Source organism: Phoca vitulina, unplaced genomic scaffold, assembly GCF_004348235.1.
Source record: "Phoca vitulina isolate PV1807 unplaced genomic scaffold, GSC_HSeal_1.0 scaffold33, whole genome shotgun sequence".
In the NCBI taxonomy this organism is placed as follows: domain Eukaryota; kingdom Metazoa; phylum Chordata; class Mammalia; order Carnivora; family Phocidae; genus Phoca; species Phoca vitulina.
Genome location: NW_022589736.1, coordinates 3002271 through 3026549, shown reverse-complemented (window position 1 = coordinate 3026549; position 24279 = coordinate 3002271). Strand labels below are relative to the sequence as shown.

The window sequence follows — 24279 nt, the reverse complement described above, 5'->3', positions numbered from 1 at the left end:
CCCCCTGCTTGTGCTCTCTTGCTCTCTCTGTCAAATAAATAAATAAAATCTTAAAAAAAAAAAAAAAGAAGAAGAGACCTAATCTGATAGGATTTGTGTCCTTACAAGGAGGGAAATCAGGGTTGCACCCTCCATGCACACACAGTGAGGAAAAGCCACGTATAGGCAGCTATCAGCAAGCCCAGAAGAGAGCGCTCACCAGAACCCAACTGTGCTGGTTCCTTGGTCTCAGACTTCTAGCTTCTGGAACCATGAAGAAATAAATTTCTGTTAAGGCACACAGTCTATGGCATTTTGTGATGGCAGCCCAAGCAGACTCAGACACCAACATATGTAGAGTTGACATTTTTGTCAAACATGAAAAATACCCAGGAAAGACTATAATATTCAATGAATATTAAATGACCACAATCACACAGTATATTCTCTGTGATATAATTAAACTAGTAATAACAGGAAGATGGCCAGAAAATCCCTAAATATTTGGAAATTAAACAACACACTTCTGAATAACCCATATATAAAAGAAGAAATCATGAGGAAGATGAGAAAGTACTTTAAAAGGATTGTTAATGAAAACACAGCATATCAAATTTTGTTGGTTGCACCTAAAGTAGTGCTCAGCAGTAAATGTTTGTATTAGGAAAGAGAAGAGTGTAAAATCTATTTTAACTTCCACCTCAAAAAAATCTAGGAAAAAGCAAAAAACTCAAGCCCAAAGTTGGAGAAAATAAAAATAAATGTGGAAATGAGTTAAATAGAAAACAGACAATGGAAGACTCAGTACAGTGAAAAGTTGATTCTTTACAAAAATTAATAAATTTGGTAAACTAGCAATACTGATCACTAATAAGAGAGAGGCAGACTAATGATACCATGTGCTAGCAGGGAACGGGACAATTTGTGAAGCCTCATACATCACTGTTGGGGATGTGGGGCAGCACAGCAACTTTGGAGAACAGTTTGTGAGTTTCCTAAACTATTGAACATGACTTGCCATATGACCCAGCATTTATCTCCTGGGTGTTCACGCAAGGGAAGTGAAAGTGTACATCCCCCCAGGGGCCGACACACAAATGTGTCCAGCAGCTTCATTCATAATCACCAAGAACTGGAAATAGCTACATATCCATTACCTGAGAATGGCAGGGCAGGTTGTACTCCATTCATGCAGCAATGTGCTATTCAGTAGTGGGAGGGATAGACTGCTCCTGCAGGGAACAGCATGACTGGACCTCAGGAATAATCTTCTGGATGAGGGAAGCCAGACACAGAGGTCTGCATACTATATGAGTTTATTTATATGATGTCCTGGATAAGGCAAAACTATAGGTACAACAATCAGATCAGTGTTGCCAGGTGCTGGGGGCCAGGGGAGGGGATTGACTGCAAAGAGGCAGGAGGGGACTTTTGGGATGATAAAGATTTTCTATGTCCTGATTGTGATGGTAGTTACATGACTATACATTTGTCAAAGTCAATCAACCTGTAAACTTAGGGATGAATTTTATTGCATGCAAATTACACCTAAATACATCTGAGAGATAAGGAGTGATGGAGAGAAGGAAAAAATTTACATGTAATAAGGCTAGGGTCTTCTTCTGTTGGCCAAGATGGAGTAGCAGGGACCAGATATATCCTCTTCCCTGAAACAAATAAAGAATGGTCAAATACATGAAGCATGACCCTAGATGTCAAGTGACAAAGAAGGAAGAGCCCTGAGAGAAGCAAGGTTAGCCCTGTGATTTCTCTAGGTTACTGCAGCCTGGTGAGCTCTTTGAGTGGAGGAGATGGAGCTGAGTCTGCGGAGACAAAAGGTGGCTAGAGTTCACAGAACAGGGTGCTACAGAGGAAAGAGACACATAGAGCTCTGGGGATCCCCAGAGGACCCTCCTCAAGTGTTTGTAGAGCATCCTCCTCAAGTAATCTTCTGAACACCAGTCAGCATCAATTCATGTTAGAAAACTACTCAGAGTCACACAAAGAACCAGCCAAAAGGGCTGGAGTGAATACTGCTTGTTCCCAGCAGCCAGACTGAAAATCTCATAATTCATGAGGCACTGCTCAGGTCCCACCTAACAGATATTAAAAGCAAGAACCAGGAAAATCAAGATCTTTCCAAGTAATTTGATGTAGAACAAAGCTCAAGAATATTTACAGGAATACAAAAATATCCAGCACCCAGCAAGGTCAAATTTACAATGTCTGACATACTATCAAAAATTACCAGGCATACCAAGAAACAAGTAAATATCCACAATGAGGAGAAATAACAGTCAATCAAAACTGAACTAAACTAATGCAGATACTAAATTTATAGTCAAGGATACTAAGTCATTTTAACTGTATTCCAGATATTCAAAACGTTAAGAAGAAACATGGAATGTTAGAGGGGAAAAAAACAAATTGAACTTCTAGAAATGAAAACTACAATATTTGTGATGAAAAATACAGTGATGGAATTGATGGCAGAAGAAAATATTGGTGAACTTGAAGACATAGCAATAGAAACTTTGCAAAATAAAACATAGAAAAAATTTTAATGGTAAGGGCATCACTGAATTGTGGGGAACTTCAGATGACTTAATATACAGGTGCTTGGAGTCCCCAAAACAGAGAAAGAAGGGATAGAGGTCCAGAAAAAATACATGAAGAACTATTTTAAATTTGATGAAACTATAAACCCACAAATCTCAAAGCTCAGCTACCTCCAACATAACCTGAAGGAAACTGCTTAAGTTGCTCAAAACAGTGATACAGGGAATATCTTAAAAGCAGCCAGATGAAAAAGAAGTCAAATTATATACAGAGGAACGAAGATAGGGATCATTTCATGTTCCTTATCAGAACTGACGTGAGAAATAAGACAATAGAGGACATCTTTAAGTACTGAAAGAAAAGAGTTGTCAGCCTAGAATTTTACACTCAGTGGAGATATCTTTCAAGAGCACAGGCTATATAAAGACTTTTTTAGCCATAACAAAAAAAAAAAAAAAAAAAAAGCTGAGAATTTACTATCAGCATACCCACACAGGAAGAAATATTAATGGAGGGGCGCCTGGGTGGCTCAGTCATTAAGCGTCTGCCTTCAGCTCAGGTCATGATCCCAGGGTCCTGGGATCGAGCCCCACATTGGGCTCCATGCTCTGCAGGAAGCCTGCTTCTCCCTCTCTCACTCCCACTGCTTGTGTTCCCTCTCTCGCTGTGTCTGTCTCTGTCAAATAAATAAATAAAATCTTTAAAAAAAAAAAAATTAATGGAAATCCTTTAGGCAGAAGAGAAATGATACCAGATTGAAATCTGGATCTATGCAATGAATGAGAACTGGAAATGGCAGCTGCCTAGGTAAACATGTAAGACCTTTAGCACTTTTTAAATCTCTTTACAAGATTATTGATGGCTTAGACAAAAATGGTATTGTAGCGTGGGGTTTATAATGTGTAGAAGTCAACTGTATGACAACTGCCCAGAGGTTGGGAGGGGAGAGATGGAAATAGACTATCACAAGGTGTATATGTCATACAAAAAGTGGTATAATACCACTTGCAGGTAGGCTGTGAAAAAGTTGTATGCTAAAAACCTGAACATAACCACAGATTTGTTTTCTTTAAGTAGCTAATAAACTAATAAGCCAGCAAGGGAGATAAAATGGACCTATGAAACAATACTAAATACAGAAGTCTGAAAAGAGGGGTGAAAATACAGGTAGGGTGAATTTTTAAAAAGATATTTAAACATAACCACATCAATAATTCAATACATATAAATGGTCTAAACACCCCAAGTAAGATGCAGAGATCATGAGATTGGATTTTTCAAAAGCAAAACCTAACTATACATTCCCTATGACAAACTCATTTTAAACATAAAGACACAAATAGATTGAGTATAAGGACAGAATGTACCATACTAATCTTAACGGAGAGCTGAAGTGGCTATATGAATATCAAGCAACATTAATTTCAGAACAAAGAATACTACCAGAGATAAAGAAGGTCATTTCAGAAGAAGGTCATTTCATATATATATATTAAAGAAATTGAATCCATAATCCAAAACCTTCACAGGAGATAAAAAGAAAACCTCTAGGCCCAGATGATTTCACTGGGAAAATACCAATCCTGCCAAAACTTGTTCAGAAAATAGAGGAAAAAGGAACATGATCCAACATGTGTTATGAAGTGAATGTAACCTGGATACCGGTATCTGACAAAAATTCCCAGAAATTAAAAATCCAGGCCAATATCCCATGTGAAAAAGATTCCAAACAAAATACTAGCATATTGAGTGCAGCAACACATAAAAAGAGTAGTGAATCACAACCAAGCATGATTTAGCTAGGAATGCAGAGTTGCTTCACCATTTAAAAACTATCAGTCTAATTTACTATATTATAACAGAATGAAGGAGAAAATAATATGATTGTATGATGTATCAATAGATGTAAGAAACCCGTTGTTCATGGGATAACTAGGAAGACATGGGAGCTTCTTCAGTCTGAGAAAAAACATATGCAAAAAGCTGGAACCTCATTCTCAGGGGTCCACTTTGAGAGCTTTCCCCCTAAAATCAGGAACATCAGCATTGTATTGAAGTCCTAGCCAATGTGATAAGACATAAAAGGTGCAAATACTGGAAATAGAAGTAAAACTTGTTATTTGCAGACTTCCCAATAGTGCACATAAAAACTCCCATGGAACTAAAACCACAATTACTAATATGTAAAGTTAGGAATAGCACAAAATAAAAAGTTTATACATAGAGTCCCTGGCTGGCTCAGTCGGTTAAGCATCTGCCTTCAGCTCAGGTCATGATCTCAGGGTCCTGGGATTGAGCCCTGCGTCAGGAGTCTGCTTCTCCCTCTGCCTCTGTATTCTCTCTCTCTCTCAAGTGAATAAATAAAATCTTTAAAAAAAAGTTTATACATAAAAAATTGTATTCCTGTGCACCCCTGTATTTATGGCAGCATTATTTACAATAGCTGGAATATGGAAACAGCCCAAGTGTCTATCAACAGATGAATAAAGAAGATGTGGTGTATATATATATATATGTATGTTTATATCCATCAATAAATAGATGAAGTGTCCATCAATAGATGAATAAAGAAGATGTGTGTGTGTGTGTATGGTGGTGGTGTGTATATATATATATATATGTGTGTGTGTATATAACGGAATATTGCTCCACTCTAAAAAAGCATGAAATCTTTCCATTTGCAACAATGTGGACAGAGAGTGTACTATGCTAAGTGAAATAAGTCAGAGAAAGACCAATTCCATATGATTTCACTCATGTGTGGAATTTAAGAAACAAAACAAACGAAAAAGAGACAAACCAAAACACAGACTCCTAAATATAAAGAACAAACTGATGATTACCATAGGGGAGGTGGGGGGGAGTGTGAGGATGAGTGAAGGGGATTGAGAGCACTTATCTTGATGTGCATTGAGTAATACACAGAATTGTTGAATCACCATATTGTACACCTGAAACTAATATAACACTATATGTTAACTATACAGGATTTAAAATATAAGTACTGTATGGTGACTAACATAACATAATAAAAAATAAAAATTAAAAAGAGTAAATAGTATTTCTTTAGAGTAGTAATGAACAACCAGAAAATGAAATTTTTTAAATGCCATTTACTATAATATCCAAAAACTTCAAATACTTAAGAATGAAAGGTGCACTTAAAGGAGTACACCAAAATCACAAAATATTGCTGAAAGAAATGAAATCCTAATAAATGAATGGATGTGTCATAGTCATGGAGTGGATGAGTCAGCATTTTTTTTAAAAGATTGATTTATTTATTTATTTGAGAGACCATGAGCGCGTGGGGTAGGGGGGACAGAGGAAGAAGGAGAAGCTGAATCCCCACTGAGCAGGGAGCCCAACACGGGGCTCGATCCCAGGACCCTGAGATCATGACCTGAGCTAAAGGCAGACGCTCAACCAATGAGTCAGTATTTTTAAGATGACTTTTTTTCCCCCAAAACTGATCAGTCCCAACTAAATCTAAGAAGGCTTGTCCTGAGGAAATTGACAAAATGGTTCTAAAGTTGTTATGGAATTGCAAAAAAGAAAAAACAGTCTTGAAAAAGAACAGTGTTGAAGGACTTAGGTACCTGATTTTGAAACTCCCTGTAAAGCTCTGGTAATCAAGACAATGTGACATTGGCATCCAGAGAGACCAACAGAGAGGAAAGCAAAACCACAAAAACAAAGCAAACCTGGGGGAAAAAATGAATCCAGAAATAGACCCCATGTCACCAACTCCATTGAGTAGGGAAAGAAAAGGTTTTTTGACAAATGTTTTGGAATGACTGAAGATTTAGATGGGTATAAGTAGCCTCAATCCCTTCCTCGTAGAATACACGAAAATCACGAAAATCTGTTCTAGGTGGATCATGGACCTGAATGTCTGTGATGAGAGTTTTAGAGTAAAGCTTCCAGGAAATACTGCAAAGACGGTCTTCATTACTTGGGATATGCAAAGATTTCTTAGGGCACAAAAAAGCACTAAGCATAAAAGGAAAACATGATAAACTGGACTTCATCAAAATTAAAATTAATATGGTTAAGAAAATTGATAGAAAAAATACAGACTGGGAAGATGTATTTATAATAACATATCTGACAAATCTGCAGAAGACTTGAATATACATTTCACAGAAGGAGACCTACAAAGGGCCAAGAAGTGCATAAAATGTGCTCAGCATCTGTAGTTATCAGGAAAATGCTGACGAATCACATGGCATACTTGCGTAGGCAGCACATAGCCCACGGTGAGGACAATATAGAACAGGTAAGCACAGCTACTGCAGGGTGACCTGCAGATTTGGGAAGCGTTCCATGTTCTGTGCGGTTCCTGAAGTTCCTCCCTTTGCTGATTAGCTCCCCAAAAATGAGTCAAAGCACAACATGTGGTTCTCCATTGAAACCGTGATTTTCACTTCAAAAAAAAAATACAGTGCTTCCATGTCTCACCTCCTAGAATAATTAAGATCAACAAGGCTGACAGTACTAAATGGTGATGAAGACGTGGAGCAGCTAGAACCCTTAATCATTGCGAGTTTGGGGACAGATTTAACAGTTTCTTATAAAGTTCAATGCATGTCAGCCCTGTGAGCCAGCATGTCAGAGTATGTACCGGAAAGAAAACCTGCCTACAAACTTATTTGTACAAGCTTTGTCAGGATAGCCCCTAACTGGAGATAACCCAAATGTCCCACAGCAGCAGGATGGAAGAGTACATGATGACGTGTTCATACAGCAGAACACTTCCCAGAACGTAGAGGGGCAAGCTGCTGCCGCAAACATCATGTGTGGATTCCAGAATCATCGTGTTCAGTGAAAGCCAACACAGGAGAATACATGCTGTGTTATTTTATATGAAGTCTGATAATAGGTTAATCTGTGGTGTTAGAAATCACAAAGTGGTAGCCTTTTGGGGTCAGAGGTGAAGGAGTTTTTATATGCTATTTGGGGTGGTAGTCACATGGGTATATACGATTGTCCAAATTCATGTAACCAAATGTGAAAAATCTGTGCATTTTGTTTACTGTAAATTATACCTCAATTAAAATGGTGAAAAGATCATGGTTGATACACAGATCTGCTAGGAGCACCAAAGAACCTGGCTTGAGTCCTGCGGGCAGGACCACCGCTCGCGTTCAACCACCAGCGTGGCCAGCAATGAGCCTGTGCTGTGCCCAGAGTCTGCTTCGTGCTCCCCATAATCTGCCCCGGGGGACACCGCCTCCCCTGACCCCCGTTTATGGATAACTCCCTCGACTCCTCCAACACCCAGCACAGTAGATACGCCCAACATGAGTACTTTGGCACTGTGGCTTTATTGCACACATTTCCACTCGGGAATTTGTTACGTAAGCTTACGGTACTATGTGCTGAGGTGTTGCATTTTCTGTGCTGTGTTTAGGATGTGAATCTGTATATTTTCAGCTGAGATTTAAATATAGCTTATGTGTTCAAGAGGTGTTTAATGCCTAACTGACAGTACTTTTATACCAAAGAAAAAATGATTTTTAGTATGAATATGTCCATATGCAACATATTTATTGTACAGCTGACCTTTAGAGTGAATCCTTTTTTTTTTTATTAATATAACCTGAAATTTCAAACATGCTCTGTCATTTCTGAATAAGCTCCAGTTGGAATGAGTGGATTTTCTTTCCTGCTGGTCCTTTTTGCAAATATTTGATGATCTTTAAATACTCGGGGGCACTTTTATGCATTAGGGATCTCCTTATTTAAAGAAACTCCAGCTTACATTCTTTGTCAAAGTAAATTTTGTTCAAGTGAGGAAATTTTGTTAAATACACAGTCCCTCATATGTATCTTGAAATCTCAATTTTTTTGTACCTTAAGATTTTTAAAGTTTGGAAACAACTATATATTAACTCTTTACCTCCTCCTTCGTGTATCCCTTATTAATGAATGCACAGAGGGATTTTGCTCCAGATGCTGAGTTGTCCCTTCCCTGCGCCTACAGGTTGGGAAATTTATTCCTGGTCATACATATTTTTCTCTGACATAATGCCTTGAGCCATCACAACAAAATCTGTGAATTAAATTAATTTACAGAAAACATGGGCTTAATTTGCTCCATTAATATTTGGAATGTTTGGGATTCAAGGAATTATGAAGGGAATTATTGAAAACCTTGCATTCGGCTTGAATAGGTCCAGTAAAAGTCCCGTGTACCTTCAAGTGCAGACGCCTTTCCCGAGCCTGTTCCTTCTTGTCCTGCCACAGCTCCACACCAAGAAAGCCACTGCCTGGCTGCCACTGTGAAGGCAGTGACAGGGGGATGGAAGCCTCATTCCAGATCTGGAGCATTGCTGTTCTTAAAGGCTCCACTCCCCGTTGAGCAGTGGTAGCGTCTCCCTCTGGCGTTGGGTGTCACCACCTGGAAATCCAGCTGACGACTTGATATTGCGGCGGTCCTCGCGGACCGCGACTGTCCCTCATCCAGGGCCCTGGAGAGCACTTCTGGGAGGACTGGAATCTGTCCCTCGCTCTTCCCCACGCGCTCCAGGGACCTGACTCCAGGTGCTTTCTGGAGTGTTTCTGCTGCGCCAACGTCGGTAATTTAAGAGGGGTGGCCATGGACCCCAAAACCACGGAAGGTGAGAACAAACCAGGAGGAAGTGTCTTTGTGAGACTGACACGAGGCTCGAGCTCATGAGGGGCAGGTCCCTGCTGGTGTGCGGGGCTGACAGGGGTGCGTGCTCGGGACGGGGAGCTCTCTGTTCGCGTGCGGGGCTGACGGGTGCGTGCTCGGGACGGGGAGCTCTCTGTTCGCGTGTGGGGCTGATACAGGGGCGGGGTGCGTGCTCGGGAGGGGCAGGTCCCTGCTCACACAGCTGACCTGGACTGAGTGCGAGCCCAGGGCTCCGTTGCTTCATGCTTCACATGTACTTGGGCATCTTCTCTTGTAGGTTCTCTTGTGGAGGAGCAGGGCTAGGCATCCTGATTTTAGATATGAACGCATCCAGGCTCTCCTTCATGATTGTCATCGGAGCCTTGGAACTACAGTTGACCTCAAGCAATGTGGGGCTTAGGGGCGCTGACCCCCACCCAGTGGCAAACCCACATAGAAGGAATTTCTGACTCCCCGGAAACTTTACTAATAGCCCACTGTTGACCAGGAGCCTTAGTGATGACATAAATAGCTGCTTCACACCTATTTTGTGTGTTTATGTATTATGTACTGCATTCTTGCAGTACTGTGAACTAGACAAACAAAAACATTACTAAGAAAATCAAAGGGAAGAGAAAATCTACTTACATTACAGCCCTGGTTTCTCAGAAGCAGTCCGCATTTAAGCGGACTCGCCTGGTTTAAAGTCACTGAAGGAGCAATTGAATTTCAATGAGGGAACGTTCAACAGTTTGGCCATAAAATGCATACTCCCTACTTCCCTCAGAAAAGAAAAGAAACTGCAAGCATCATACACTTAAACTGCCGGGCGATACCACTGACCTTGTATATTAAGGAGGTGACTCGGGTCTGTATGTCCAAGGTGATCATCTGTTGCTCTCTTCCGTTGCTCTGTGGGTTTGTTGACATCTAGGATTTTTGTTTGTTTGTTTTTAGTCTTTAATGGTACAGTGATTGGTTTTAACAATTTCCATATTTGACATTGTTTTTGATCTTCTTTTTACTTTGTTCCCTGCTTTTTGCATTCTCCTCCCTACCCCTCCCTCTTCCACATCCCATTTTAATTGTTGGGTTGTTTTGTTTGCGTGTCTGTGTGTTGCTTATTTGTGGTTCTGTTGGTCTGGTGTTCTCTCCTTTGTTCTTGCCCCCGCCCCTGCTGCTGTAGCCCCACAGGCTGTGGAAGCTCGCTGAGCAGGTAGGGGATCTTCCTCTTCATCCACACCAGTGCCCCCCACTCACCACCGTCTCGTCAGCTTCCAGCACTGGGCCACACTAGAAGTTGAGTGCGGAGCCTGGCTGGGGGTGCGGGCCACGGTCGGAGGACTGGCGCCCAGCACGACGCGCTCTCTCAGACGTCTTCAAACGTCGCACGCTCGCGACAAACACTTCCATTACGCACAGTCAGTGGTTTCTCTGCCAGTTTGGGGTCCTGTCCGTTTGACTTCACTTCCCACATTTGGTGACCTGTTTTCTGATTTGTTTACTTTTTAATTGGCCTTCTGTGGTTATGTGTTTTGCATTACTCAGAACTTCATACTAGTTCTCCACTCAGCACTAGTCGGTAACATGGCTCCTTGAGTAGCCACAGGTTGGAGAGAATGTTCTTTGCATAATACGGGGTGGGGTGTAAGCTTCCACACAGAGGCTGACGGCATGTGCTGTTCTCTGTCCTCATGGTAAGAGACTGGTGACCAGGAGTGTTGAGTAGTGCAGCCTGCTTTAAGGAAGGTGTCTTTATCTTATTCTTTTATGATACAAGGTTAAGATTCTCTCCTGAAGAATTTTAGCATAGTTCTTCAAATAAATTATGAGGGGCTCCCTCCATTTTTGGAAATTTGTTTTGGGCTTCATCTTTTTCTACCCAAGGTATCACATGGCATTCCCAAGAAATAGAGCTAGAATTTTTGGTTTATAACGTAGCTTTAATTGCATTGCTCTTACATGGAGGGAAATCATTGGTCAGAAGTCAACCCAGCATGTTTTGAAGGGATTTGTGGTGCCAAGACCGGATCTCTGCACCCCTGTGTTTGGTAGCTGGGTCACGGAGTGCTCCCGGGCTGACTGCACTCTTGATAAACATACCACCTCCCTCCCCTGTGTCACAGACAAAAATAACCTCCCTCAGCTGGAGGAAAGCGAAGACAGAGGCAGAGCTAAAAGGAACAAGATAATTATCTCTTATCTCTTCCTTTTCGAGCTGTCAGTCCGAGTCCCATGTTCTGCTTCAGTATCTTGACCTCTAAAAACACACCTTTTAGAATGCATGTAGCAGGAACTTCTCAGCAAACGATGCCTCCTATCCTTGACAACCTGCTAGCCAGACATCTTCACAGCTTCAGCCTTTGTTTATTTGGCAAGACGTGTGGCACGCCTCTTTTCTTTCTTATCTTTGTAAATATGATTGACAGTCAAGCCATGTGAGAATCCGGCATAATCCTACTAAGATGCTCCTTTCAGAACTGAGGTTATCAAACTAGACACTAACAGGTATCTTGGAGAGAGGTGTGGGTTTAGTGCTTTTTAGTTTTTGTTCAGTTTGAGATTTTACCACAGAAATTCTCGCTAACTGGTAGGAAGCGCAGACGCAGATGCCTCCCACACAAACGTGAGTTAACCGCGCTGTGTCCTTGCTTGCAGGGGACCTCGGGACCTGACCCAACCACCGTCTATGTTGATATGCGAGCTCTGAGACACGACAGGTACGGTGCGCTTGTGGGTTTGTTTCTTGGTTGCCCAGTGTGCAGGGCTGTCTAGCGAGGGAAGGAGCGTAGTGTCTGCCGGCTGGGAGCGCTGTTGCCGGAGAATCAAGCAGGAGAGCTGCACCAGTTGGCTTGAACCGCGACCTCTCTCCACCTGTTTGGTTCCCAGTGGGGCAGTCCGCTTTGCGCTTTGATGTAAGCAAAGACTGTTGCAGAGTGGGCAGGGGTGACCGGAGTTGCTTCTGTCACAGTCTGGCCAGAAGCCTGTGGTTCTTTCCATCACCATTTTAACTGGGCACCGTGTTGCACCTTTTAAAGCTACCAGCACTCTGCCCACATTTCTTTTTGGGTTTTTTTTTGGTTTTTTTCTTTTTGTTTTTTTTAAGATTTTGTTTATTCATTTGATAGACAGCTAGAGAGGGAACACAAGCAGGGGGAGTGGGAGAGGGAAAGAGAAGCAGGCTTCCCACTGAGCAGGGAGCCCGATGCAGGTCTGCCCACATTTCTTTACGGGAATTGAAATTTTGTGTAAAGGTGTTTCCGTGAAAAATTAAAACATGAGTGAAGTTACCTTCTGTGCAGCTTCCCAAGCAGCCTTGAGCAAGAATGAAAGGTGAGCATTTGTCAGTTTTCCTCAAGCGGGGGAAGAGCGTGGAGGTGTAAGCAAGATGAGAACCTTTCGAGGAATCTCTGCCCCAGCCAGGAGGGCCTACCAAAAAGCCTGCGGTTCCCCACTGAGTAGACTGTTTCTGTCTGGTCACTATGGAGATGCCCACTCGTTGTTGTTTATGTGATGGGACACGGGAACACGGACCCTGATATAGGTGTGTCCGGAAGTGACTAGCAGGTGCTTGACGAAGGCATTTCAACGGCCAGACACTGTGGGTCTCCTCCTCTGCTTGCCTGCTGACATGGGTCATCATGCTGTTCAGCGAGGGGAGAACAGAGTTCGTGGTCACAGTTAGTGGATGGGGGAAACTCACCCAGCTGAGTGGGTGGCCTAGCATGTTCCTGGATGACACCGAATCCTGCGTGCTTTGGGGAGCGGGGCTATGGAGGCCGGGGAGGGGCCCAGGCGGGCCGTGCATGCCCCAGCCAGGCCGGGGAGTACCACCCCTGACTCACACAGGGCATTCCCAGCAGGGCTCTCAGGCCCCATGGACATCGGGCCATGTCTGATGAGCGCAGTTTGGGGAGTAGTATGGCTGGAGTCCCAGTGATGAAGGCCAGGGGTGCAGCTAAAAATGTCCTATAGCGCGTGGGACAGCCCCACACAGATGATCAAAATGCAGTGTGCTCAGCCTGATAGGCTCACCTGCATCCCCCTAACCGTGTTCCACTGGAGCCCACCTGGTCTCTGGGGGCCTCGTTTTAGACTCTGCTGTGGAAGGGGAATCAAGGTTAGAGCCCTGGGCTGGACGCCCGTGCGGGAGGCCAAGGACAGACACGACCACGCGCCCCCCCGCACCTTGCCAGCTCCCCGCCGCACAGTCCCTGTAGATCATGTTCACGACTCAGAAATTTGGCTTTGAAGAGTTCAAGTAACTTGTTCCAGGGGCATCGACACTTCCAAATGGTGACTTCTAGGCTTTAGAACAAATCTGCTTTACCCTCTACAGAAGCTACTTGGAAATGATATTATACCTTTTATACCTTCAAAAGATGAGCAGGAGCTCCCCCAGGAATCCCTGTTTGGGTAGCATTTATGCAGTTCCGCCTGTGGCCTGGCCCCAAACGCGGGACGAGCAAGCACCGTGAGCGCACGTGGACGAACACGGACCCTTTGACCAGGACGGGCAGCTGACTACACGACTGGCCGCCCAAGCAGCCTGTACCACGCATGACGGCGTCAGGAGCGTCCTGGAGTGTCAGGGATGGTCGCACGGAGGGGACGGAGGGGCTGAACAGAAACCGTAGGCAGTACTTTCTACGGTGTCTGTGAGCGACCCTGCGGAGGTGTTGGTTGGCAGATCTTCCTGCAGAGAGCATGCGACGTGGGAAAGGGAAGTGTGCGGCAGAGTGGTCCGAGCTTGGGGAGGAGTCGGGGCCTGAGATGCAGTGCATGCTCCTGGTGACTTGCTCGTTCTCCCGTCTTCAAAGTCCGTAAACCTTTTAAGTGACGCTTTTGTCCCTGCCGTATGCTCTCTGACAAGGCCATCTGGGGTGGAAGTAGAAGTACCTGGGGAGCTGGAGGCTGCTGTCGGTCACACATCTTCACAGTTTCAGCTGTGTCATGACCGACGCTGGTGGCCACGTCGCTGGCCACGTCGGCAAGTGTCAGAGGGACCCAGCGAGCTGCTCCCACGCAGGACACGCAGAACCCCGCGTCCGCCCTGGCCGGGCCTCTCGGAAGAAAGCCTCCCGCGTGGTGCCTGCGCCCTCCTGCTCTGGCCTGGCGGTCCACCTGCAGTCCAGTTGTGCCGCTGCATTCTCACCTCCCACGGGCGGGGCACAGATGAGGCCCGGAGCTGAGGGGAGTGCCTCCTCTGTCTGTCAGTGTTCGACCGAAACCAAAGCAAACCTGGACATGGCATAACCACTCCTTCAGTGTGGTCTGTCCCCAGAGCTTCAGCAGCCGGGAGCCCGAGCTCCCGTGTCCTCCGTGTCCTCCATTGCCTTCACCACCTGTAATAGACCTTCCCAGCCAGGTCGGGCTGGGTCGCTGGCAGACATGCTGCTCATGCCTGCTTTTCTGCAGCGGAAAACCTCCCTGGGGCCTCCCCCTCGCCTGGGAGGCCCCTGCCTCTGCAAGCTGGAGCTCCCACCCCCTCCTCGAGCTGGGAGTCGTGCCCCCGGGGCCTCGCCACTGTCCACAACACCCCCAGTCTGCGAAATCCTCCTGCTTTCAAGCCCGTTCCGTTCAATACCATCCACCCTGCACATTCCCCAGAGAAAATATCACCCAGCTTGAAATCTCCAGCCTCACTTCTGACCTTTATCAACACGTAACCAGAAGTGTCTTAGCTGATGTGACGGAGAGGCTGTGGGGTCCAGCTGATCAGAGTTCAAATCTGGGCCGGCTCTGTGACCTCAGCCTCCCTGTGCTCAGGACGGGCATGGTACAGCCACCCTCCAAGGGCCCTGGAGGTGCTGTGGGGGCCTCGGGGTTGAAGCTGTCCCTCCCACGGCACCAGGGTGACCCGGGGGCAAGAGGGAGCTCGCCTGGCTCCAGGTCCCAGCAGGGGTGCAGGTGAAACAGGAGAGCCTTTGTAAATACTGACCCTCTCTCTTGTCACTATTTGTGAGAAAAAAAAAAATGGGGCCGTTGTGCTAATCTCAGACGTATGGAGAGTCAGTGTTGATTAATCACTTGTTGCTTTGGTACCTTCACTAGGAGCCCCAGGGCACCTGCTTAATTATGATCTAATTAACTTGGAGAGGGTTAACTTGTCCGTGTGTACGTGCAGTTTCCCTAGAGAGAGATTGTGCGTGCTCACGTGCACATGTGGGACAGAGACAGGTGACAGAGGAGAGCCACATTGTGGAAGCCTGTGATCAAATAGGTTACCCAAATTGATTTGATTTCTACTTGACTTTCTGCCTCTTTTTCTAACACCCCCTTGTCTTCTGTGACCCATAGTGTTTGGGATTTCGTCCTCTGCATTTATAGCAGGTCACTGTGGAGAACATTTCTGCCTCACATAGCAAGGGGCTGACTCCTAATGCTGGGGTAGACTTAGTCCCACTGTGCACAAGGGGGAAATGATGAAATGGTTTGGGGACTACTTGAAAGTGTTACTTTTTAAAATACTCTTTCTAATATGTTCATTTAAGATGAATTCATGGTCTCTCCATCTCTTCCAATTGGATCTTTCCGTAAGCGCTTGGATTTTGCAGACTTGAGATAGGAAAGAAAAAAAATTTTCAGCATTTAAAGAAATAGTTTTAGCAGTTAAATCTTATGGACACAATGTTAGCATAAAGCTTTCCCTAGCTTCCTTACTCCTCCTAACTTGAGGTGCTAAGTCTCCAGAAAGCAGGGATAGTCCACTAAGTCCTGGTCAGTGGTTAACCAAGTATCGAGACCCAGAGAGAAGTGAGCGCAGAGTAGACGTGCATTGGTAGACTTGTGATTTAGTCCACGGCAGGTGGGGGCCAGATGAACACAGAACAGCTGAAAAGGGACCCTGCTCTTGGTTGGCTCCTGGTGTGCGAGTGATTGGCATGAGGGTCTTAGCAGAACCTGACATGGAGCTCGCATTTATTACTGAATCTCTGATTTCCGGTCATACGGTCCTCCACAGCCACCCGGGAGGTGTGTTGGGCACCTAAGTTGCGCAGGCCCTTTGTGGACCGAGCTGACCCCAGAAGTTCTGGATGCTGTGAGCATCGGAGTTTCCCTGACGTTCCATGAGGCACAGGACCCACTGCTCCTGGGTTCCGCTCAGCTGAGCCCGAGCACTCCCTGCCTGTCCAGCAGGGATCGGAGGACCTACCTCGTGGAAGCATCGTGATGGTTCACTAATGTAATACATCTAAACAATGTATTGCTTCTATAGATACATACATTATATATATAGTTATAGATTCGCTTTTCCATCTGTTATATTTGCTGTCCTCCCTTATGTCTGTGTCTGGCTGTCCACAGGTGTGCACACATGCTTCTAGTTCATTGTTTGGCCACCTTAATCGCGGCTACGTAGTCGAAGGTGAAGAGATCAGGGTTGTAGTGTGGGTTTTGTGCATTCCTTAAATGGTTCTTAAGGAGTGTACTTGAAAATCAGATGACTTTATCAATGGAGAAAACTGAGTAAAAAGAAAGAGTTCATATTTTGCAACGTGGTAATTTTGGGGTGAATTTCCAGCCTCCATCTTCCGTGCAAGGCCAAAATCTTTCCTGGAATTGGTAGCTTCCATAAAAAGACATGATTCCCTTTACTCTGGTTCTCCCCTCTTTAGAATGCAGCCCAGCATATCAGCCTGTCGAAATCTCCTGAGCTGGCTGTGTGGGTGGGGAGCCCCGAAGCCGTGTCTGAGAGGCCCTGGTTGGGTGCGGGAGGCAGGCCCAGGCTCCCAGCCCATTCCAAGGACATTTCGGGAGCTGGGAGAGGCAAGCTCTTCCCCTGACTTTTTCTGTGCTTTTCCTCCATCCAGCATCAGCATCCCTTAGGGACCATACACCTTTCAAACTCATCACCTGTTTCTGATCTTTGCACCTCATTCTCACACCTGCTGTCCTGTCAGGAGATCCCTAGAGAAGAAGTAAGAGCCACAGAGGCGCTGATCTGGGCACTGGTCACAGCTCTGCCACCAGCTGGCCGTGTGACCTCAGACCACGTCACTGGGCCTCTCAGCCCGGCCCTCGCTCGTTTTGGGTCCCCCCCCCTTCCCCACCTGGTTCTGAATGCTTGGGTGATGTATTTGAGTCCCCTTCCCAATTCAAACATTTGTGGAGTTTTGACTAAGTGTTCCTTCCTTTTCTAGAACATTTTAGGCTCTACTGAGAAATTGTTCTGTGGTCTTTTCTCAGTAAAGATCAAATTTAAATAATTAAATAAGAATAAAAAATAACGTATTGACTGGATAGTTTTTGCCCCACTGGTTTATTCATTAAATCTTATCCTGAAGACCTCTACCAAATCCTCTAAATTGGAGCTGCAGATAAACTACATGACAGCCAGTTAAATTTGAGTTTCAGATACAAGAGGCATCATTTTCCTAGTGCAAGTATGTCCCAAATATGCGTGGGTAAATGTATGCTTTAAAAAGTGCTATTGTTGATCTGAAATTCACATTCAACCCAGCATCCTGTATTTTCATTTGCGACATCTGGGCCCCCTTCCCCAAAATCAGACGCTCACTGTGTTCTCACAGCCACCACGTATGAGTGAGGCGTGTTCTCTGACAGTACAGCGATTTGGTTCACACCCCACATGTTCCCTGGGGGAAGTCTCCCTCTGCAGATTGCCGCCTCCTACGTTGATCATGCATTGATCTTTCCAGAGGAAGGCGGACACGGCCCCTGATTTCTCGTCGTGACGTGTGCGCACGTGGCCAGAGCGACGTGAGCCCTTCCCGGCACGCTCTGCAGGAAGTCCAATCCTGCTGGCTTTGGGGGGTTCTCCAGTGTCTCGTGTGGGGTCAGGACTCAGGCCCTGAGAAGGAGGAGGGGTTCAGCAGCTCCCCCGCCATGGGCTGGTGGCATCAGCCGGACGGAGCGCTTGTTCTGCCTGCGCTCCTGCTCCCTTTGACCAGCCGCACAGTGAGAAAGGCTGTCCCATCATCTCCTGTTCTCTCTTCCCTCCTCATTCTGGTGTTGTGCACACACACATCGCGGTTTTGAATGAAATGGCCCAGAGTATGACTGGGTGGGTACAGAGAGACGATGACAGAAACTACAAGTCTGTGAAAACCCTCTTCCAGCTGGTCTGCACCTTCAGCTTCTCTTTCTGTATCCTGGTGACTTATTCTGCTCCCGCCGTTCACAGAATCACCACCACAAAACCCTACGAATGCCATTTGATTATAGCAAAGCCAAGGGCAGCCAGCTAATTCTTGCCCGTGTGGCTGTCATACCCAGCCATCATTAGAAAGTGAACGTCATAGATACTTTTCCCTTGAAGGGAAGCATCTCTTTGCTTAAGAAAACTTACTCTTGGAGAGTCCTTTTGTGGAGAAGAGCTGGCCGCCTGCTCGGGCGTGGGCCCGACCGTGGCCCGGGGCTGGCACAGGGGACCATAGGGGCGGAGCTCAGGGCTGCGTGTGCGACGGGCACCACAAAAGGACGGCGTGGCTTCTGCCTCATGGGATTTAGTCATGGTCTGCATATTGAAGCAACGTGTGACCTCCTCCTGCACCGCGTGTCCCCTGCCATGTAACAGGACGCTGCAAACGGGCATGCCGGTATCATGTGCTGGAATGTTCCACAGAATGGACAAAGAATTGACAAGCTCAGAAACAAACCCGAAGGGAACGGATGGACTAATGGGCCTCCAGACGGGATCCCACGAGAAGGACATGACATTCCCTCAGCCCATCGGGTCAGTCATGAGGAAATGTTAGAGAACCCCAAAGTAATAATGTCTAAATGATTAAATTTTAGCTGAGTAAACACACACAACACAGAGCTTACCATCTTACCATCGTTAGGCGCACAGTTCCGTGGCGTTCAGTACACTCATTGGTGGGCGGCCATCTCTGCCACCATCCACAGAACTTCCACATCTTCCCAAACCGAAACGCTGTCCCCATCAAACACTAACTCCCCCTCCCCGGCCCCTGGCACCCCCCATTCTACTTTCTGTCTTCGTGAACTTGACTATTCCGCGGACCTCATAAGTGGAATCATACAGGGTTTGTCCTTCTGCGACCAGCTTATTCTCCTGAGCGTGCTGTTCTGCAGGTATGCAGCCCAGAAGTGGCCTGAAGAAGGGGGCTGCCCCTCCGTGAGGGCGGGTGGCAGCTTTAATAAGCAAAGGGAACTTACACACGCTGCTCGTCTTGGGTGGCAGCAAGACAGGTGGATCCCCCGCACCCACCCACCAGAACTTACAAGTTACAAGGGGCCCTAACTGGGCTCTGTCACGTGGACTGTGCGGGTGTGTTCTCGACACCATGCCACCAGGTCAGGGCTGTGTCCCTGGAGTAGCCTCTGGGAGCAGAAAGGCACTTGGAACCCACATTCCAAAGACGGGAGAGGTGAGAAGCCTCCGAATACCCAGGTCCAGCTCACGGGTCAACCAGTGGTCCCATCTTTTTGATCACATTCCCCCACATGTCCTCAGGGCCCATCCATGTTGGAGCATGTGTGAGAATCCCTTCTTTTTAGGGCTGAGTAATATTCCATTGTATGGATGGACCACATTCTGCTTACCCATTCATCCATTGATGGACACCTGGATTGCTCCAACCTTCCTGATGCTGTGAACATGGGCATAGAACTCTCTCTTCTAGCCTCTGCTTTCACATTTTTCGGGTATATACCCAGAAGTGCAGTTGCTGGATCACAGGGTAGCTCTATTTTTAACTTCTTGAGGAACCTCCATACTGGTTTCCACGGTGGCTGCGCCAGTTTGCATTCCCACCGACAGTGCACGAGGTTCCCCTTTCTTGGCATCCTCGCCCACACCTGTTGTTTTGGGTTTTTTGATAGTAGCCATCCTAACGGGGGTGAGGTGGTATCTCATTATGGTTCTGATTTGCATTTCTCTGATGACGAGTGATATCGAGCATCTTCTTATGTGCTTATTGGCCATTCATATATCTCTTTTGAATAAATGTCTATTCAAGTCCTTTGCCCATTTTTAATCAAATTGTTTTATTTTTGAGTGTTGAGTGTTAAAAAAACCTCTGAGGTTTTTTGGGGTTTTTTGTTTGTTTGTTTGTTTTTTAACAAATCCGATATTGTGAAGTTTTTGCCCTATGTTTTCTCATAACATTTTTATACTTTTAACTTTTGCATTTAGGTCTTTGATTCATTTTGAGTAAAATTATTTCAAATGATGTTTTTATTTTTTATTTATTTTTTTAAGTAGGCACCATGCTGGGCATGGAGCCCAATGTGGGGCTTGAGCTCACGGCCCTGAGATCAAGACCTGGACTGAGGTCAAGAGTCGGATGCTTAACTGACTGAGCCACCCAGGCACCCCTAAGTGATATTTTTAAAAGGCAGGGGCTATATTCTTTTTAAACATCGATTTCGTAAAGACAGAAAAGCTTTGGAAATGGTCTTCAGTAATAGAAGCTAAAGAGACGTGACAACCAAATGCAAAACCTGGTGCTCAGCAGGTCCTCGACATGAGGGGGCAATGCTCTTGCAGCCATCGTTGGGCTGATGGACAGAACTGCAGTCGGGGCTCAGATCGGCGTTACGTCACTGACGCTAATTGCTGTGCTTTGATTATTCATGAGAATATCCCTCCTCGTAGGAAATGCTTGACGAAATACTGAGCAGTAAAGGGTCGTGATGGATGCAGCGTCCCACCCATCTTCAGAAGGACGTGTGTGTGTGTGCGTGTGTGAGAGAGAGAGAGCAAGCAGGACAGAGAGCGCACACGTGATTAAGCAAGTGGAATAAAATGTTAACAACGGGTGAACCTGACTAAGGGATATTGGAGGTGTTCTTTGTACTCTTTTCATTTTTTAAGTTTTCTACAATTTTGAAATTACTTTCAGAGAAATGATACTTGTAATGTATCAAGTCCAGAAATTATTTTTCAGGTCTTTCTGTTCTCACTCAAGAAGGGAAAGGAGGTGTGCGTTCATAAAGACCTTCTGGTGGGAGGTAGCAGACACAACTCCAACTATTTTTGGCAGACACGGATCCATGTAGAAGGGAACAGAGTGTCCGACGGAACCCAGGGTAGAAGCAAACTCCAGAACACCCTGAGGGGTGCTCCATGTTGCCCTGTGCTCTCGGCACGGAGCTCTGCCAGACATCTCTGTAGATGGATCAGCTGTTTGTCATCCTGGGGGGACACTGCCGGCCCCAGCCCTGAGGTGTGAAAAGGGGTGGGGGTCACGCTAATGGAGACACCGGACAAACAGCCTCCTGGGATGGAGGTCAGGGTCAGCACAGAGGGATGCGTCGTTTGAGTATGTGCCCTTGGCTGGACGTGCTGAGAATGGCTTCACCTCTGTGGTCTTCCTCCCCAAATTCACAACCGCTGTCCCACCCTGGGAGGAGTATCAGATGGTCCCCCAGAGCAGCTTGTCCGTCTCCTCACAGCTATCACGGTCATTAAAACGGAAGGTGTGAACAACTGCAGCAGCCTAGAGGGCCTACGGAGACGTGAGAGCCGAATACTCTGTGGGATGCAGCGGAAGGTCATTAGCCAAATATGATGAAGTTTGGACTCGAGTTGACAGAAATGTATTGATGCGGCCCCTTAGCTGCAGCGGACGTCCCTCACATTCTAACACTCGTGCTTGTGTGTCCAGGACCGTGGTTATTGCCAGGAGCCTGGTGGGTCCGCACTCTGCGTTCAGATTTTCTGTGAATCTTAAACTGTCCTGGGGCTCCTGGGGGGCTGTCGGTGAAGCGTCTGCCTTCGGCTCAGATCATGGTCTTGGGGTCCTGGGATCGAGTCCCGCATCGGGCTCCCTGCTCATGCACACTTGCGCGCTCTCTCCCTCCCCCTCTCTAGTTCACTCTCTCAAATAAAATCTTAAAAAAAAATAAAAATTAAAACTGTCCTAAAAATAAATGCTACGAGTTAAAAGGAAAAGCCTGGATGTCTGAAAAACACGTTTTTCCTAAATTTAATTTGAATGAATTTGCATCAGAATCTTATGAATGGACACAGGGCTTGGCCCACACCCTCAGTTGGGTGTCCACAAACAGACGCCAACAGGAAGAAAAGGGTGCAGGGCTCCATTCAACCTGAGGGAAAGACGAGGAGAAACACAAAAGTCAGGATTTGGAAGGAGGGATGTTGGGGGCAAGAGCGTGTTAGGTTTGTGATTTTATAAGAGAAAAGGCACCAGATGCACATAGGCATTCTCTTTGCACAGTGGTTATATTAGGTCAGCATGCTTTCCTGTTCTGCCTGTTATCACTGGTTTGGGGTGATTTCCCCCGGTTTGGGGCTCCCACGACACCACGGGGCTGCTGGCCCGCGTGTAACCCATCGCTGTTATCAAGGGCTGACTCCAGGGACGAGCTTCCCTTAGAGGCCACGCTGCTTTTGGTGCGTTCTGCTGTTTTGCACCTGTTTCGGGGCTGTGACCATGATGTCCCTCGTACGTCCTCGGATACGCTTCCCCAGCAGCACAGGGAACAGCACGCCGTTAGTGCCAAACTTGGACGGTAAACTTTGTCTCATTTTCCTCCCTGTGCCTCAGCCACCGGCAGGCTGAGGGCGAGATTCAGCCACAGCACCTACAGTGGAGACCCACGTCTGTGGAGCCGTCACACTCACCCCGTCGTTAGGGATTTCCCCTCCGTCTTCTGGGACTTTAAACAACTTTTCATGCCAATGGTCTTACTGTGTTACATTCAGCATAGTAGATGCTTCAGACTTTTTGGAAGAACGTTTAAGTGAAAGCCCAGACTGGTTTCTAGCAGCACGTCCGGGGCGTGGGCCAGGAGGGAAGCTGCACAGAAGCTCGTTTTTACATGGGTGGACGACTCTGGGTCCTGTCCCCTCCTCTGCGTCTGGTGTAGCAGAGCGGGCTGTGGCGATTGAAGGTGCAGATGGTGCTCGCCCCCAGGTCACGAGCGACTGCCAGGAGGCCAGGGCTGGGCAGCAGCGTGACCAGCAGGGACGGGTCCCCCATCAGAATGCTCCTGACAGCGGCCGTGACGCACGCCCTCGCTCGTACTGGGGCAGATGGTGTGATGTCTGGGTGTTTCATGTCTCCTGAGCCAGTGGGTGACAGTGGGTGTAGGGCAACATCAGCGGGCCTGGCCCCGGGAGGGCAAGGTGCTCCTGTCCACGGGGCGAGACTCGTGGTCCACAGCCCCGTGTCAGGTGGAGGAAGGGGGCGAGCGTGTTGGAGAGCTCGTGAGCCTGTGTCAGTGCTCCCAGCCTGTCCGCGCGGCGGGAGGAAGTCCTGACGAGGAAGGAAGCCTTTGCAAATGGACCTCTCGCTGCAACGACCCTGCGTCGGCAGCCCCTTGGCATCAGCCCGATGGTGTGTTGCCTTTCCGGGTGAAGCTCGGGTCGGGGTAAGAACAGCCCGAGGACAGAGCATGAGGTAGGGATTTTATCAGGAATCATAAATCTCCCCCACATTACCTGTGTTCCTTGCTGTCTCTTCTTTTCTAGCAAAAGCCTAAACTTCAAGTCATTAAGACAGCCTAGGCGGAAAAACATGTTTTTGGAAGCCCAGGGTTTGCACTTGAGTTTAGGAATGTCAGAGATGAGGCAGGGCTCTTCCCCACAGGAGCATGGCCAGGTCAGAGGGGGACGGGACAGCCAGCACCCCGAGCGCGCTCGTGCGCTGGTGAGCATCGCGTCGGCTGGGGAGGGGTCTTACTCGGGACCCGGGGAGCCAGCTCGGTCTGCAGGAATGGACATGAGGGCAGCCAGAGCAGTGGTGGAACGTCCCCGTCCCAGGGCTGGCGGGTTTCATCAGCTCCTGCATTGTGTCAGATGGATTCTGCCGCGTCCGTCTGTCCTCCCGAGAGGGTCTCTGCTGTAGGCTGTCTGTCTTCTCTCGGAAGACAGGATTGCATTCTCCACTCCACGTCCCTGTGGGACAGAGCCAGGCCCGCTCGCTGGCGGAGAGCCTGTCCTCGCAACCCCTCCCGTGTGCTGTCATGTGGCCGCAACCTTGCAAACCGTAGGGAGAGAGCAGTGCCCACAGCAGCACACGGCCGCGGGCCGCAGGGCAGGTGCCCACTGGATGTCCTCTGACCCGACGCTGGCCAGCTTTGCCTTTTTGTTTAAGCAGGGTTTGGTTTGGTTTGATTCTTTTTCATTTCACTCTTGGGATATTTTT

At 46.9% G+C, this 24279-nt stretch overlaps 1 protein-coding gene across 1 annotated transcript in view; it reads left to right on the top strand.

Moving 5' to 3' along the window:
• The window catches only part of DIP2C (disco interacting protein 2 homolog C), a 203268-nt gene that overhangs the window by 165176 nt on the left and 13813 nt on the right, over positions 1–24279 (top strand). Inside the window, exon 33 of the mRNA XM_032425522.1 lies at positions 11834–11895. Coding sequence (XP_032281413.1) covers positions 11834–11895 — 62 coding nt within the window. The remainder of the gene's footprint in view (positions 1–11833; positions 11896–24279) is intronic.